Here is a 17,072-nt window from a genome sequence, read left to right on the forward strand (position 1 = left end):
AGCGAATGCTGACTCCCTCCCAAACACATCCTGCAGCATTTACTGCTTTATTCAAATAGTCTACCAACTAACAATCAGAATGCGTATCTCTTCTCTTTTCACATCAGTATCATTATGAAATGAGTTAGTATTTTAAAATTTTAATCGAATGTCCATTATCTCTCGATATAATAAAGTAGGATCTGAAGTACCTTGGAAATTAGAAGTTATTTATTGAATCATAAGATAATCTCATATAGTGCTAAAATGTTATAATTAAATAAGCTTTAAAATATTTTATATTTTATAAAATATATTAATACCAAGATAAAATAGAATCAAATAAAACAATGTAATAAAGTAAATGACATAACTTACAGAATCCAAGTTCAATATTACACATTTACTTAGCAAGCTACAATATGCCTTCAAGGAAAGCTGAGAAATCTACTTAGAAACCATCTGCAGTTTTTGGCATATCAACCATCTAATCCAAATACAGGGCTTGTGCCCTATGTACAGCAATTCCTTGCTTTTCAAATTTCTTATTTTTTTTTTCAAACGTTTCTGCAGCAATCCATTAAGACAGTTTGCAAACAATCAAATATTTGACCTAAAATATGGCAGCAACACATTTTAAAATTTACATTTGCTTGGATGGAAAGCAGCTAATCATACTGATCTAAAAAAAATAACAACAATTTCGGAATCTTTGGTAGCCAATTACCAGAGGGGCATCACATCAGGGAACCACACTCTTCCCAGGTATTTGGAGACTTCAGTGTGAATTTCATCTAGGCTATAATCCTCATCGGGGATCAAAACTTCCTCCATTATAGAGAGCTGTGTTAGCCTTCTCCCACACAGTCTTACGAACTCGACGAAGGCACTGCAGCTGACTTCACATTCGCTGAGGCCCAAGGCTGTTAGGTTTGTACAGTGTTCAGCAACACAAATAAGTTCATTATCAAGAGGCTGAAGACCACTAGCACACACCACTAACTCAGTCAGTCGAGGACAGTTGAGACCTATCCGTCCTAAAACCACTTTGCTGACTGAACAACCAAAATAAAGGTGAGTAACAGGGGTTTCTTCTTTGAAGAACATCTCAAATTCCTCTTCACACAGAAAGAAGTACATAACAACATTAACGCTAGGGGAATGTTTAATAAGTGCATCCCAACTGTGTTTTTTAATAGCATGAAATTTAATCTGTCCAGGATTTTCACTCACAACATCAATTCGAAGATGTTCAAGGTTAACATGAGTCTCACTTGAGAGTGCAAGGAGAAGTTCATCAGTTAGGATATAATAATTCAACGCCAGTTCTCTAAGGCCTTGACAATGATCAGCTACACAAAGAATTCCTGTGGGAAGTTGGGGAAAATTCTTAAGAACAAAGAATCATACTGATCCTAATACAGTATTTTGTAAATTTAAATTTGATATTAATTATTCATTATTTGCGAAAAAGCTATCTAACAACTTCTGAGAGCATGTCTGCCAGGAGGTATTAAGTATATAATGAAAATCATATGTATATATGTAAAATTAAAATATCTCAGGAGAAGGTTACTATAACTATACCTACCTTGCAGATTAAGAAGTCTTTTGAAAAAACTTACTTAAATAATTTATGATTCATAGGAATATAATTTTCAAAAGAAACTGCATCTTTATAGTTATTGTAATAAAAATATCATATCATTCTAGCTTTAAAAAATGTAACCCACCATCAGATGAAACATGAGGACAGTTACTCATTTTTAGAAGTCTTAGAGTGTCACTATTATTGGCCACAAGAATCTTCAATGAGGGATCATCCACTGGTGTATCTTCAATTTTGATTGATGATAACGATTTTGAGTTGATAAAAACAACTGTAAGTGCTGACACAAAATGAGACTTGCATGGCCATAAGAAAAAATTATGAAAACATTATTTTAAAATGTACAGCTTTAAGAAGTTCACTAAAACCATATCAATACATGCTAATGATAACATAGGAAGAACCATGAACATATGGCTGTTTCCACAGAATCATTTTCCAGTAGAAGATATTTTTATAATGAAGTATAGTTTTATACTTTTTATAACTGATAAACAAAATAGTGAGGAAAAAAAGCTCCAAAGATTTCATAAAACATGTCTTCCGATTACTTCAATTAAGGATTTGGTTTTCAATATTAAAAGGACATAATTATTGTATATTTATTTCCTAGAACAGGGGTTGGTAGATTACAGACAACTTGCCAAATCCAGCCTATGGTCTGTTTCTGTATGGCTCACAAAGAATGGTTTTTGTATTTTAAATGGTTGGAAAATTTTTTAAAGAATAGTATTTTATGACATGAAAATTACATGAAACTTGAATTTCAGTATCCCTAAATACTGTCTGATGGGAACACAGTCATGCCCGTTATTTAAATATTGTCTGTGTATTTGTGTCTGCTTTCAGACTCCAGTGTTAGAGTTGAGTAGTCGCGGTGTAACTAGTTGGCCCCCAAAGCCTGAAATACTTGCTATCTGAATCTTTTTGACCCCTACCCTAGAAGAAACAGAATTTTTATCTGATTTATCCACTCCCATATGTCTAGCACTTAAAATAGTATCTGGCACATAGCATGGCAAATGGACGATAAAAATTTGTTGAATGAATAAATGAGATTTTAATTCATTTTATAAGATTTCACAATCTTCAGTGACAGCCTTTTCCTAGCAAATTATCCAAAGTAAATCCAAGTCTGTAAATGCTTTGAAGACTGACAGACTAAAGCTTACTTCTAGTTTGACCTGAAAATGAGTAGAACTTCAGAAATTTTCAGATTCAGTATCTTTTGGCAAAGACAGAAAGTCTGGAAACCAAATCTGTACATGATCATTTTTCCCTTTTCAAAATCAATCAAGTTGGATTCTACCAAAGGTTCTATTATGCCTAACAGAATGACCAAATTGGTTATAAATGTTCATTAATTTATAAGAAAACTTATTGATTTATACTAATCGTAAACTGGTTTACACAAATTTTGAAACGGCAGAAGGCTAGACTTCTTCAGTAAATTTTATGGTGCCAAAATTATTAGGGAGATATAAACACAAGGTTTAGTTTCCCTTTAATCAACTGTCAACTGACTGCTTTAGTCCTGAAGGACGACTTTAAAAACCATTAGAGTACATATTTCATTATAATAACAATGTATTAGTTTAGTACTATTTATACTTGGCAAAATGCTATACTTTTATTTTTCCTTAGTTTACAGATTTAAAAAACTGAGTCTCAGAGAGATCCATGACCTTGCCAGAGCTCACTTTAAACAGTAGAGGCAGAGCTTGAAATGAAGCTTGCTAATTAATTCCTGGTATCTAGCTCTGGTGACTGCACCAGCGAACCTAGAAGCTGGCCCTGGAAGCTGATGTGCAACATTAGAGACAGCTTTTAGAATATAAGAAGAATTTCAGGGTAATCTGATTCTGTAGTTCATAAACAAGGAAATAACTATCTAGAAGTGGTAAATTTCATCGGATTACTTACATTACTCTAATCCCTAAATGACCCATTTTTTTCAGCACATCCCTTTAGAAGATAAACAGGCCAGCAGAATTACTGGCTAGAAGAGTGCCATGACCCAGTTTATAAGAGAGATGCTGCTATTCCTCTATCTTCTTCCATAGGAAAATTTCCATTAGCCAGCTTTACCAACTACCATAATTTAATGCCTATCATATATCAGGCACTATTCTGACTCTAGGTTTATAATGGTAAACAAAATAGAATCTCTGCCTTCAATGAGTTTATGTTTGGTGTAAGGAGAAGAGAATAAACACATTAAAAAAAAAAGGTGGTTTCAAGTACTGATGAATGATATGAAGAAGATAAAAATAATGTAACAGTAGGGTACATTATTACTGGAGCAGGGGGTGCCATTTTCACAGTTAAGGAGGGGCTCTCCAAGGAGACGGCATTCAGGTTGAAGTCTGAACGAGGAGAATATGGTATTAGTTTCTATGGCAGAGCGTGGCTGGTTGCTTCCCGGCAACCATTCTTCCTTTGTGTGTTAAATCAGTTCCAATTTTTAGCTGGGCACACTGCCACCCAGCTCAAAGATTCCCCAGACTCCCTGGAATCCGGTGTGGTCAGACTTAGAGGTAAACAGAAAACACTGTGTAGTACTTTTGGGTGGTCCCCTTGATAAGGAGAAGGCACACCCTTCTTCCCCCATGTCTAACACCCTAGCCCCCAGAGCAAGGACATGATGGTTGGAGCTCAGATGGTCATCTTGAAGACACACCTTGGAGAGAGTGGAGCAGCTGGAAGAAACCTAGGTTCCTACCACCTTCATACCAGCTATGGACTCTCACCTATCAATTTCTTTAATGTGAGAGAAATATACTTTGATCATGTTTTTAAGCCACTTTTCTTTTGGAGTTCCTACTGCATGAATGTAAACATCATGCTAGCAAGCGTAGTTCATTTAGTTAAATATTATATTGTTCCACCTCCAAAAGAGAGGCCACAGAATCACAGGAAAAACATCCACTATTGCCTCTACATGCTCTATGTTCAAAGTAAAATAAGCACAATATCCAAATTTTATATTAATGACACTGTGGGAACAATGACTACAGTTACAAAATATATCTAAAGAATGAAAACATGCATAAACTATTTTTGCAAAAATAAGTGCTAGTCAACAGAAAACAGCTTGAAATAGTACTTTGAATACAAATAGGAGATGGTCTGTCTTTAGGAAAAAATGGCTTTTGCCTAGTTTCGCAGTCTTTAGGGATTGTAGTATAGCTCATCAAAAACGCATAATATCCTTACCTCTGATACATTCATGAAACTTGGCTTGGCTGTTGAAATCAAGCCCAAGGTCTGGATGGAACAATTTACCAGCTGAGAGAGTATACCACAGGCAGCTTCTGCTGACTCGACACTACTGTCAACCTAGACAGACAATTTTTAATCTCAAATAATTTCCTGAAGATAATTTATCAGAAATAATGGCAATGTAATTATTTAGTAGAATTCAGTTGCAAAATTTTATTCATTCCTTGAGTTATCGTCTAAATGAGTACTTTTTCTTCGTACAAAATGTCTCAGACTATAAAATGAAAAACAGAGATGATGACAAATTAGCTTTCCAAGCACGTCATATTTTCAAATCTTTTACAATTACCTGAATTTTAATAACGGCATACAAATGATGGAAACTGCATTTTAAGTTTTTCAATTACAGTTCAAGTTCTACACTTCAATAGATGCAAGTAACTGTAGAAAAACAGGAAACCGCTTCGGATAAAATGCTTTGCAAAACTCACTGACTGCCTCAAAATAAGGCTCTAGATATACAAAAGCATTGTTAACAAAATGTAAGTCATGGTTTCCATTTAATGCTTATTTTTCTTACCTTAAAGCTGACATATTGAAGATGGGCAGAATGCTTTTTAATGATCTGCTGAATGAGATCAGGATGAGTGGACTTAAAATATGAAGTAGCTGACTGGTTCAGTTCAAATTCAAACTTTCTCCAAAGGTCAGGAATATGAAAAACTTCATTCCATCTCCTACATACAGAAGATGCACGGGCCCGATCTAGTAAAGGAAGATACTGAAAAATTCGTAATACTACATGGTGAGGCAAACTCCCCCAGTCTAAACGAACTGTGTGCGTATGAGTCTGGTTGAGAGAAGAGTAGAACCCAAGTTTTGGCTGTTTCACTGCTCCTGACAACTGGACAATTTTATTCTCAACAGATAAACTGTTCCTCTTCATTCTGTAAACATTAGAAAGTGTTCAGTGTCTGATAGTTTTTTCACATTTCCACCAAATATTGGCACTCTAACTGTACAGAATAACATTAGAAAATGAAAAATTGTTTAATTAATACAATTTTAGTAGGTATCTTCCACTTTCACGCATGGATAGGTGCTACCTCGTGCTGGGCATACAGAGATAAAGAAGTACAAACCTGTTCTCAAAGACTTATGGTCAAATGGTGAAATACAGTGATAAATGCTAGGACCAAAGTTGGGATAAGTTTCAATGGAAAGAAAAAAGGATGCATGTGATTGAGTTTGTGTGTGGAGGAGGTGGCTTGGGAGGCTTCCAGGAGGAAATGTCCAAGGAAGCAGTGTATGTCCCAGGTTTTTTTTTCTTTTTTTCCTAGTCAATTATTGTATTTTAATTTTAAAGGAGGAAGTATCACATTGCAATTGTGCTAAACAAACAAACAAACAAACAAAAAAACCGCATACACAAAAACCTGGGAGGGCTGGGAAATAGTAAAACACAATTAAAAGCATAGGTCTAGATAAGTCCCTACTCTGCTACTTACTAACCATATGATCTTGTCAGAACAAATTACTCTAAGCCTCAGTTTCCTCATCTCCAACAAGAAAAGTACCTATAAGATCAATGTGAGGATTAAAGTACCAGCAGATAGTTTAGTTGTAGTCTGTGTTGGTATATTAAATTGTTCAGTGCAGTTTTCTGAACTGTTTTCATTACTTAAGTCAAATCAAAACTCTAACAAAAACTCAAATGATCTGCAACAATTTTCAGATGACAGCCAGGACACAGGAGCTCAGAGAAGTTAGATATGGCAGGGACAAAGTCTTAGTTCAAGCAACACACCTGATCCTCTCCAGTAAAGCAGCCAGGGAATGAGCATTCTTACCCTCCAAACAGAAATGATGAATCTCTAGATACTAGCCAGCTTGGGACACAACTAAGTTCCAGCAAATTTGAAGTCCAGATATGTCCAAGTATATATGGTCATCTTGTACATATATTTTATATAAGAATACAAAGTATTTTAAGTATACAATTATTTGAAAGGCAAAATAAAATAATGGTAAGAGTGGTTCTGAACTTTACTGAACTTTGGTTAACTATATAACCCCCCTTTAACCCCTGCAATATTAGGAATGTACACAGGGAAGATTCAGTGTCATAACTGAAACACACCTTGAAATCTAATAAAATATTTATGTAATAAGAAACTATCTCTGTCTTGTGATTCACTGTGTCTGATGTGACACATTTCTTAAGCACAACATAGAGTTTGATCCCAGAAGCAGGAATGACCTGTAAAGTCACTGAACACAATGAAAAGTCATCTTTAGGGTTTGGAAAACTGAAATGAGAAGCAAAAATAGTTACAAAGCTGCATCTCAAGCATCAGGCAAAAGAGCTACCACATACATTTTAGTCTGACTAAACCAGTTACAGGCATGACTCAGGCCCTGTCCAGCAATACTATGTAGACCATGTGAAACTGCTGACTACCAAGAATTCAAAGCATATGCTATTTTAAAAGGCCTGATCTACTACTCTTCAATGCTAACTCCTTAATACTGAAAGGTACAAGAAGAGATGCTGGATTCTAAACTCTGATGTGGAGCATAGTCAATGACATTTTGCTTGTAACCGTATCATTTGGAAATCTACAAAATGGATAAATTTTCACTAAGTTTTTATAAAGAAGTTACCCTTAATAGAATCGTTTACTTGAAAACCAGTGATGCTCACATAAAGACATCACTCAAATGCCAGGTTAGAAAACTACCTGGCAGTTCTAAACAGAGGGACTGTGCTATATATTAAATCTCATTGTATGTGGCATGGATTGTTAAAATTATTTAATAATATCATTAAATTGCCAATTCACTGATAGTAGAATCGCAATAAGTAATTAAGGGTATTATATTAATACCAGTAACTTCTTAAAAATAATATTTTAATTTTCTTTTAAGTTGTATAATCTTCAAAGCATAAAGATTATACTCATCCACAAATCAAAAATTTCATGTAATTTTATAGCTATGTATATTGTAAAATATATTTTAGACAAATTGATCTTTATTAGCTTGAAGACGTTAATCTAAACAGTCTAGCCTAAAGATATGTGACCATTTAAAAAGTCGATCATTTCTTTTTCAAGCCTTTCTTACCTAAGGAAGGCTTCCAGATTAGAGTTCACTCTAAACCAATGAAATGAAGCAATGGTTGCCGTGGGGTACTCACCAACATCTATTTGATTTCACTTCTTATCTTGGTAAAATACCACAAAAACACATTCATCAGAATACATAAATAAACATCCAGTAATTTCTATGCTTAGGCTCTTTATATATCACTCTGTATATTGAAGGATTTTGTTAGGAAATTATTGATTCTAATACTGTTTTTTGTTGTTGTTCATTAAAAAACTAGCCCTGCCGGGTGCGGTGGCTCACGCCTGTAATCCCAGCACTTTGGGAGGCTGAGGCGGGTGCATCATTTGAGGTCAGGAGTTCAAGATCAGCCCGGCCAACATGGTGAAACCCCGCCTCTACTACAAATACAAAAATTAGCTGGGTGGTAGTGGTGCACGCCTGTAATCCCAGCTACTTGGGAGGCTGAGGCAGGAAGGCAGCAGTTGCCGTGAGCTGAGATCATGCCACTGCACTCCAGACTGGGCAACAGAGTGAGACCCTGTCTCAAAAACTAAAACAAAACAAAATAAAACAAAACAAAAACAAAAACAAACTCCAAAAAACTAGCATGGTTAGTGGAAATCTTGTTACGATTCCCAGGAATTATTCTTGAGGCTCTACCAAGTCTATGGATCAAAGAGTGAATGGACTCTAAGAATCCATATTTTAATTAATGTCTATAGAGAGATACTACAACAAATGTGAGAGAATTCATGACCACAATTATTTGTTTATAGGCTTTGTAAATCTTCCAGTTCCAGATTTTAGCAGCGCATAATACCATTACAGTTATAGTAAAGAGGCAGACATGTGATTTTTATTATTTTATCATTCCCATATGAATATAGGTGGACTAGTCTCTGTTAATAGAATATATGCTTCATATTTAAAAATCATTTCATATATAGTGATAGAGATGGCATCGATTCAGTCATACTCTGAGGTTTGCCAAATTTCAGGAAAATGACTTGTCAGAGTTAGCAGGAAAGTCTATGGAAATTGAAGAAAATAGTAATATAGGTCTACAGCAGGATAAAACTCAGAGCCTTGGCATCATGAATAAATGTCGTAAGGTAAAAATAAATAAATACATTCTACTACTTTTGTAAACCAAACTCAACTACACAGAGGAGGTAAACAAGGCAACCTATTAATTTACTAAACAGTTCCCTTAAAACTCTACTGTCTACCACCTGTTAATTTTCCATTTCTCTCTGAATCCAACTCCTAAAGCAGAACTGGGGAGGACAGGCTAGCGGAATGTATTTGAGCTCAGGATCTACCATTTGATTTCCTCACTGCCACCTACTGTTCCACAGTTTTCCAGATAATGCCACGGTTGGCTGTCCTTCCTTTATTCCAGAAGTAGAGGGAAAGGAACTCCAGGGAACACTTTCAGTGAAACACCAAAAATAAAAGAAAGACAAGTCGAGTTACTAGTTATTCCTCAAATCAGGTAACACACAATTTTATTTAATGCAGAAACTTTTCTCCTGAGTTACACTTATGGCTAATTTCTGTGCCAATAGGCCATTCTTCATGTGAGAATACTGACATAATACTGACATATCAATAGGGAGTTGCTACCTAAGACCAATAAGAAGATAGCGCACCACTACTTAGATCAGTTCACTGAAGTCTTCTGAATCAGATGAATTACTTCTCTGGTTGCTGAAGGAACGTGATGGCTGTCTCATAGTCACGAGAATGTTGAGGACAGGTAGGGAACAAAACCAGAATACAGGACCCCACCAAGTGATAAGCCATTCTTCCAAAAAGGGAGAAAAGAGAAAGTTGGACATGGATCTTCAGCACAACTTCAGAGTATGAAACAAGTTTATTAGCACTGAGGAGCTCCACTAACCACCTTAACTTAAATGTCTTTTTTGATGTGTTTTCTAATTTGGTAGATCAGGTGACCACATGAATGGGATCTCTAAAAGTATCTTAGAGATTGCCCACAGTATTCTTGAGGGCAAGATTATCAAAGACAGATGAGATGAAGACTGACTGAACATCCACAGTCAACTCACTAAAGGCCATGGAAGCAGCTCTCCTCTGCACCATCACTAGGTTCTTTCAGATTGGTGAAATGAATACCCAAAAGTTACTTTTAATAGTTTCAAGTTTTCAATGGTCACAACAATAGAAATAATAGGAGAATACTACAGATAACAGAATATAGGAATATAGATGCAAAATTATCTGAAAAGGGTGGATAAATGTGTTGGGAGCAGCAAAAGTAAACGGAAATAACGGTTAAACGTCCTTTATTTAATCTCCTTCCTAAAGTTTCACGATGAGCCATCAGATTGTTGCCCCAGGCAGATGGTCTATGTTAAGGAGTCTGGAATCCTAGTTACCAGTGCAATGGCAGGGAAAGCATGGCCTGGACAGGAGGGCCGAAGCCTCGCGCTCCAAAATATACATAAAAACACACAGTTTTCCAACAAAAGAATGGGGCAACACCTCTTTCTACTAAATATAATCCAAGCAACGAACAAAACATAATTTGTTGGAGACACTGTCAAAAAGATTTATGTACTTTGCAGCCCATAAGACTCTAAGTTCCCTTCTAAATCTAAAAGTTACAATTCTTTTAAAATTTCAAATCAAATAAAATATCACCCAGGTATTAAGGAGACAAAAGATGAAAAATATTTATGTCAAATATTTCCTAAAGCAGAAGCTGCCATCTTGGCAGTGTTCTGGCACTTTGTCACTGGTTCAGCGATTTTCTACACTCAAGTCTCTCTGTGGTATCAGCACATATCAATTTAAGAAGAAAAGTTTTACTTCCTAATACACATAATATGTATGCTTATTTTTAAATAAATCATACGAAAACTGAAGTTTTCCAAATATATGTAGATTGAAAACACCTTTGGAGACGCAAGGGGCAAAGCTGAACTGGGCAGTTTGTGAAAATCCCTGAATGGGGGGCGCCAAGGGCATCTGTTTCTCTCTCCACATCGACCCCAAAGTCGCGTCTCCGACTCTGGAAGGGAAAAGGGAGCGGACAGCAAGCAAGGCCCATCCGCGGGGAGGCCTTTCAAGCCAGGGGGAGCCCGCCTCGGGCTGGGCATGCTAAGGGAGCTAACAACGAACACAGGTGTTTCCAGAAATCATTTTTGCAAGATTTTCCGGGAGAAAATAATCATAATTTCTTCTTCAATTTCTTATTTTGGAAGCGTCTTAAAAGGCACACTCGCCAAAGACAAAGACGGAACACCTTAAAGCGCACAGATGAGCGCTTTCAACTCGCGAGAAGGCTACTTTTTGACATTTCTTTGTGGTAACTATCAACTCCTGCGAAGTTAGCTGCAAGCAGTCGTGCAAAAAGCAACCTCGGGTATCAGTGATCACTGGACGAACGCCGCCCTTTCTAGGCTCACTCCACCGAAGAGCCAGACGCGCGGTTCATGGGGTGGCCGGGTGGGCGCCCAGCGTTGCGGAAACCCAACCCCGCGAGAAAGCGGACGCCCTGGGGCTGCACTTGCACTTCAGCACTGGCGGTCCGAGTCAGGTCCCGCTCACCCCGGCTTCGGGGGCGGCTGGGCCCGGGCGGCTGAAGCGGTCGCTCCAGGGGGCACGGGGCCGCAGGTGACCGCCCAGACGTGGCGCAGGGCGCGAGCACAAGCCTCCCGGGCAAGAAGAGCGCGCCCATCCCGCCCCACGTCGCCACCGCCGGCGGTGCCCCCGCGACACCCGAAAGATGTGCTACCTTTCAAGGGTTTCCGCGCGTGCTCGGCGTTCGCGGGCCGGGCCAAGGCGCTGGAGTCCGGCGGTCCGGTCGGCGCCGTGACGTGCGCGAAAGACGCCGGCTCCGCGCACTGGGGGCACAGGAGCGCCTAGGCGCCGGGGTGCGCGCAGACTGCAGCGGCCCAAGGCTCCGCCCCGCCTGGCCCCGCCTCGCGCTCTCTCCTCAGAGGCCGCCTCCCACCGCAGGCGGCAGTGCTGGAGCTGGCGCCCACCTGGCAGAGCTCGGAGTCACGCACGGCGATCTGAGCCCCCAGCCCCTCCTCCCACGGGGGCTGCGGTTCCGGGAGCGCCCCTTAGGTAGCATGTGGGAGGCTTCCTGCCTGCTGGTCTTCAGCTAATTCCCCGTGGCCACCTGCCTGTGACTCCAACGCTTGTGGTTTCTGGGACTTACTGCCGGTGAAGCGCACCCCTTTATCAATGCACAATTGCAGGTGACCCTCGAGCAATGGGAAGAGAGGTTAGGGGCGCCAAACCCTGCACAGTCGATCGGGGTATAACTTTTGACTTCCCCAAAACTTAACAATTAATAGCCTACTGTTGACTGAAGCCTTACCAAGAACATAAACTTTGGATGAACACGTATGCTGTATGTTATATATATTATGTACTGTGTAATATAGTATCTGCAGTATGGAAATCCATGTGTAAGTGGATCCATGCAGTTCAAACCCGTGTTGTTCAAGGGTCAACTGTCATTGAAAGGAACCGTCTACATATCAAGTGATAACAGCTCAGTGTGAAATGTGTGTATATCACCTCTCCTTGTTCGTGCTGTACAACTCAGCCCCCAGGTATGATCACTCAATAGTTCACTGTGTAAACTACCAAACCAATACGCAAACAAGTATATAGTGATAGATAAGGACTTTATTTTTTCTTGTTCACGTTTTAAAATCTGAGATCAAGCTATACGTAACTTTCGGGAACTTACTCTTTTGCCTACTGTCAAGGATACAGTTCATATTGATACACAGATTCTTTCATACTTTTTTTCCGAATAACTTTATTGAAGTATAATTGACAAACTCCACATACTTGCAGTGTAATTTGACAAGTTGTGACACCGTTGAAACTACCACTGTAATCAAGATAATGAACATACACAAATCTCCCAAAAGTTTTCCTATTTTGCGCGGTAATTCCTCCTTCGGGCTCCTCTCCTTTCTGCTTGGTGACCCTATAGATTAGATTCTGTTTCTTATTGTAACATAAATTGAATCACACAGTGTGTACTCTTCCTTGTGGTCTAGCTTTTTGCACTAAGCATAATTGTTTTGACATGTCTATGTTGTTGCCTATATAATGTTCCTTTCTTTTTATTGTCAAGTAGCATTCCATTGTATGGTTATACCACAGACTGTTTATGCATTCATCTCATGACAGAAATTTGGATTATTTCTTGTTTGAGGATGTTATACATAAAGCTGCCTTTACTTTTCAATTTTAAATGGATATATGCTTTCACTACTCTGGAGTAAATATTAATACCTACGAGTAGAATAGCTGCATTGTGTGATAGGTCTATGATTAACTTTAAAAAAGGACTGTCAACGTGTTTTCCAAAGAGGTTGGACTATTTTACATTCCCACCAGCAGTGTATTAGAGTTCTAGTTTCTCCACCTCCTCACTCACACTTGGTATGACCAGTCTTCTTAATCGATAGGCATCTAGGGGCATCACACTGCAGTTTTAATTTGCATTTCTCTAGTGAATAATGAATTTCCTATTGAATTTCATAAGCTAATTTACCAACTGAACATCTTCGTTGATGAAGTGTCTGTTCAATGTTTTTGCCCATTTTAAATTGAGTTGTTTGTTTTCTCATTATTGTATTTTGAGAATTTTTAAATATATTCTGGATACAGGACTTCTGCCAGATATGTATGATTGTGACTATTTTTTTTCCAAGTCTGTGGCATGTCTTTTTTTTTTTCCTTGAGATGGGGTTTCGTTCTTATTGCCCAGGCTAGAGTGCAATGGTGCAATCTTGGCTCACTGCAACATCTGCCTCCTGGGTTCAAGTGATTCTCCTGCCTCAGCCTCCCGAGTAGCTGGGAGTACAGGCATGCAACACTGTGTCTGGGCTAATTTTGTATTTCTAGTAGAGACTGGGTTTCTCTATGTTGGTCAGGCTGGTCTCAAACTCCTGACCTCAGGGGATCCGCCCACCTCAGCCTCCCAAAGTGCTGGCATTACAGGCGTGAGCCACTGTGTCTGGCCTCATTTTCTTTTCTTTTCTCTTTTTTTTTGAAACGGAGTCTCACTCTGTCGCCAGGCTGGAGTGCAGTGGCTTGATCTCGGCTCACTGCAGGCTCTGCCTCCCGAGTTCAAGAGATTCTCCTGTCTCAGCCTCCTGGATAGTTGGGATTATAGGCGTGTGCCACCACGCCTGGATAAGTTTTTGTGTTTTCACCAGAGACGGGGTTTCACCATGTTGGCCAGGCTGGTCTTGAACTCCTGACCTCAAAGGGATCCACCCGCCTCAGCTTCCCAAAGTGATGGAATTACAGGCATGAGCCATGGCGCCCCGTGCCAGCATCGTTTTCTTAATGGTGCCTTTTGAAAAGCAGAAGTTTTAATTTTGATGAAATCCAGTTTATCAATTTGTTTTTTTATGGATCATTTGTTTGATGTTAAACTTAAGAAATTTTTTTCTAAGTCAAGGTCACAAAGACTTTCTTTTGTATTTTCTTCTACATGGTTTATAGATTTAGATTTTGCATTTAGGTCTATGATCTATTTGAGTTAATGTTTGTGTATGGTGCAAGATAGAAGTCAAGGTGTATTTTTTTCATGTGCAGGTTGCATCCAATTTACCTAGCACTAGTTGTTGAAAAGGCTACTATATTTTTCCATTAAATTGCCTTTGCACTTTTGTGGGAAATCAGTTGTCCATGTTTGTATAGGTATATTTGCAGACCCTCTGTTCTATTTCGTTAATATATTTTCCCAACTTTACACTAAAATCACATTGTCTTGATTTCTGTAGCTTTATAACAAGTACTTGTACTGAAATCACATAGTTTTAGCCCTCCAACTTCTTCTTCAAAATTGTTTTGTCTATTCTAGATTCTTTACATTCCTGTGTGATTTTTTTAGAACAAGTTTGTCAATATCTACAAAAGTATTGCTGGGATTCTTAGGGAGTATTGGCATCTTTAAAACGTTGTGTCTTCAACAAACATGATTGATAGAGCACTCTTATTTACTTAAGTCTTCTTTAATTTCTCTCAACAACATTTGCAGTTTTCAGGGTATAAGTCTTACACATGTTTTGTCAGAACTATTCTTAGATATTTCATAGTTTTTAAATGTTATGGTAAATAGTATTGTTTTTTAAATTTTAATTTCTATTTGTTTGTTGCCAGTATGAAGACATGCAATTGATTTTTTTATATTGGTCTTGTATCCTACAACCTTGCTAAAATCACTTATTAGTTTTATTAATAGACATTTTTATTAGAATCTAATATATTCCATTGGATTTTCTACATAGACGGTCATGTTGTTTGTGAATAAAGACAGTTTTTCTTTCAATATAAAATGCATTTTTATTTTTTCTTTCCCGATTGCACTATATCACCAGTACAATGTTAAATAATTAACATTAATAATGAGATATATCAATGACATTCATTGGTTTGAAGACTCCTTATTTTTAAGAAGTGAATTCTCCCCAAACTGATTTCTACATCAAGGTGAGAACAGACTCTTTTGTCTTGTTCCTCATCTAAGAGGGAAAATGCTTCATCTTTAATCATTGACATATTGCATGGATATGCGTATTGCATAGATGCTCTTCATCAGATTAAGAAAATTCCCTTTTATTCCTACTTTGCTGAGAATTTTTAGATGAGGAATGGATGTTAGATTTTGTGAAGTACTTTTGTGTGTCAATTGAAATAATCTTATTGTTTTCCCTTTAAGTTTATTAAAATGATGAACTACATTGATTTTCAAATGTTAAACCAACCTTGCATTTCTGGCAAAAGACTTATTTTATCATAATTTATTATCCTTTTTACCTGTTGTTTGAGTCAATTTCCTAAAATTTTGTTTAGAATTTCTGCATCTAGGTTCATGGGGGATATAGGTTGTACTTTTCTTTTTTAGTAATATCTTTGTAAAATGTTGATATCGAGTAATCCAAGCCTCATAAAGCAAGCTGAGAAGTATTTCCTCCTATTCAATTCTGGAAGAGTCTATATAGAAATGGTATTATTTATTCTGAAATGTTTGGTTGAATTCACTAATAAAGCCATCTGGGTCTGGAGTTTATTTTGTGGGAAGGCTTTTAACCAGAAATTCAATTACTTTAATAAATATAGGGCTTTTCTTCTATTGGGTTAGGTTATCTATTTCTTCTTAAAGGAGCTTTGGTAGTTTATATCTTTAAATAAATCTATCCATTTCATCTGGATTGTTAAATTGATAGATATAATATTGTTTATAATGTTCTCTTATTTTAATGTCTGTGGTATCTATAATGATGTCACTCTTTCATTCCTGATGTTGGTCATTTGTGTTTACACTCTTTTTTATCTGATCAGTCTGGTTTAAGGATTATCAATTTTATCGATCTTCTCCAAGAACCAGCCTTTGGTTTAATTAATTTTCTCTATTATTTTTTCTGCTTTATATTGCATTGGTTTCTCTTCTCATCTTTATTTCCTTTCTTTTGAATTTAAATTGCTATGTATTTTCTAGTTTCTCAGGGTAGACTCTGAGTTCACTGATTTGAGACCTTTCTTCTATTCTAACATAGGCATGCAGTGCTATAAATATACCCACAAGTACTGCCTCAGCAGCATATTGTCAATTACTAAACTCAGGGTGTCCACTAAACTTAGTCTGGATTCCCCTTCTCTGTGTAGCAGACTAGACATTCTTTTAAGGCAACAAAATAGGGGTAATCATAGGATTTATCTCATTTGTTTCTTACCTCTTGGAGATCTTTGTCTTTTGTTGCCTGATGTCTTGTTTCTTAAAAGTATTGGAGCTCTGAAAATGACTCCAAAGTGAAGACCTTAGAAGCAGCCTCAAAAGCAAAGTTTCTCTCTGATCTTTTGCCCTTCTGTCTCTCACCCCTCATACTCCCCTGAGGCAAACCATAAAAACTAGAATTCCTCTTCCCCAAGGTGGGTCATAGAAACCAGAACCGTTTTCCCCAAAGCCAACCATAAAACCTAAAATGTTGCTCTAACCTTCCTCTGCCTTTTGGGTAACAGCTGGCTGTAAAGAAATTAAGATCCTCATTCCAGAAGGGTCCTACCCTATACCCAGGAAGAAGAAATGCTACAGTATTTCTTCTTCAGGAAGAATCTAATCAAACAGACCTTGCTAGGTTTT

At 37.7% G+C, this 17,072-nt stretch overlaps 1 protein-coding gene across 1 annotated transcript; it reads right to left on the reverse strand.

Moving 5' to 3' along the window:
- Window positions 1-386: 386 nt before the first annotated feature.
- On the reverse strand, window positions 387-11,756 carry FBXL21 (Putative F-box/LRR-repeat protein 21). Its single transcript, XM_017854877.1, has 5 exons — window positions 11,685-11,756; window positions 5,391-5,575; window positions 4,805-4,927; window positions 1,713-1,884; window positions 387-1,346 (listed from the first exon to the last, which is right to left on the reverse strand). Exons 3-5 carry the CDS (start codon window positions 4,817-4,819, stop codon window positions 703-705), a joined length of 831 nt encoding a protein of 276 aa, XP_017710366.1. The 5' UTR covers window positions 4,820-4,927; window positions 5,391-5,575; window positions 11,685-11,756; the 3' UTR covers window positions 387-702.
- Between the last annotated feature and the right edge of the window lie 5,316 nt (window positions 11,757-17,072).

Source organism: Rhinopithecus bieti, unplaced genomic scaffold, assembly GCF_001698545.2.
Source record: "Rhinopithecus bieti isolate Rb0 unplaced genomic scaffold, ASM169854v2 scaffold_2872, whole genome shotgun sequence".
In the NCBI taxonomy this organism is placed as follows: Eukaryota; Metazoa; Chordata; class Mammalia; order Primates; family Cercopithecidae; genus Rhinopithecus; species Rhinopithecus bieti.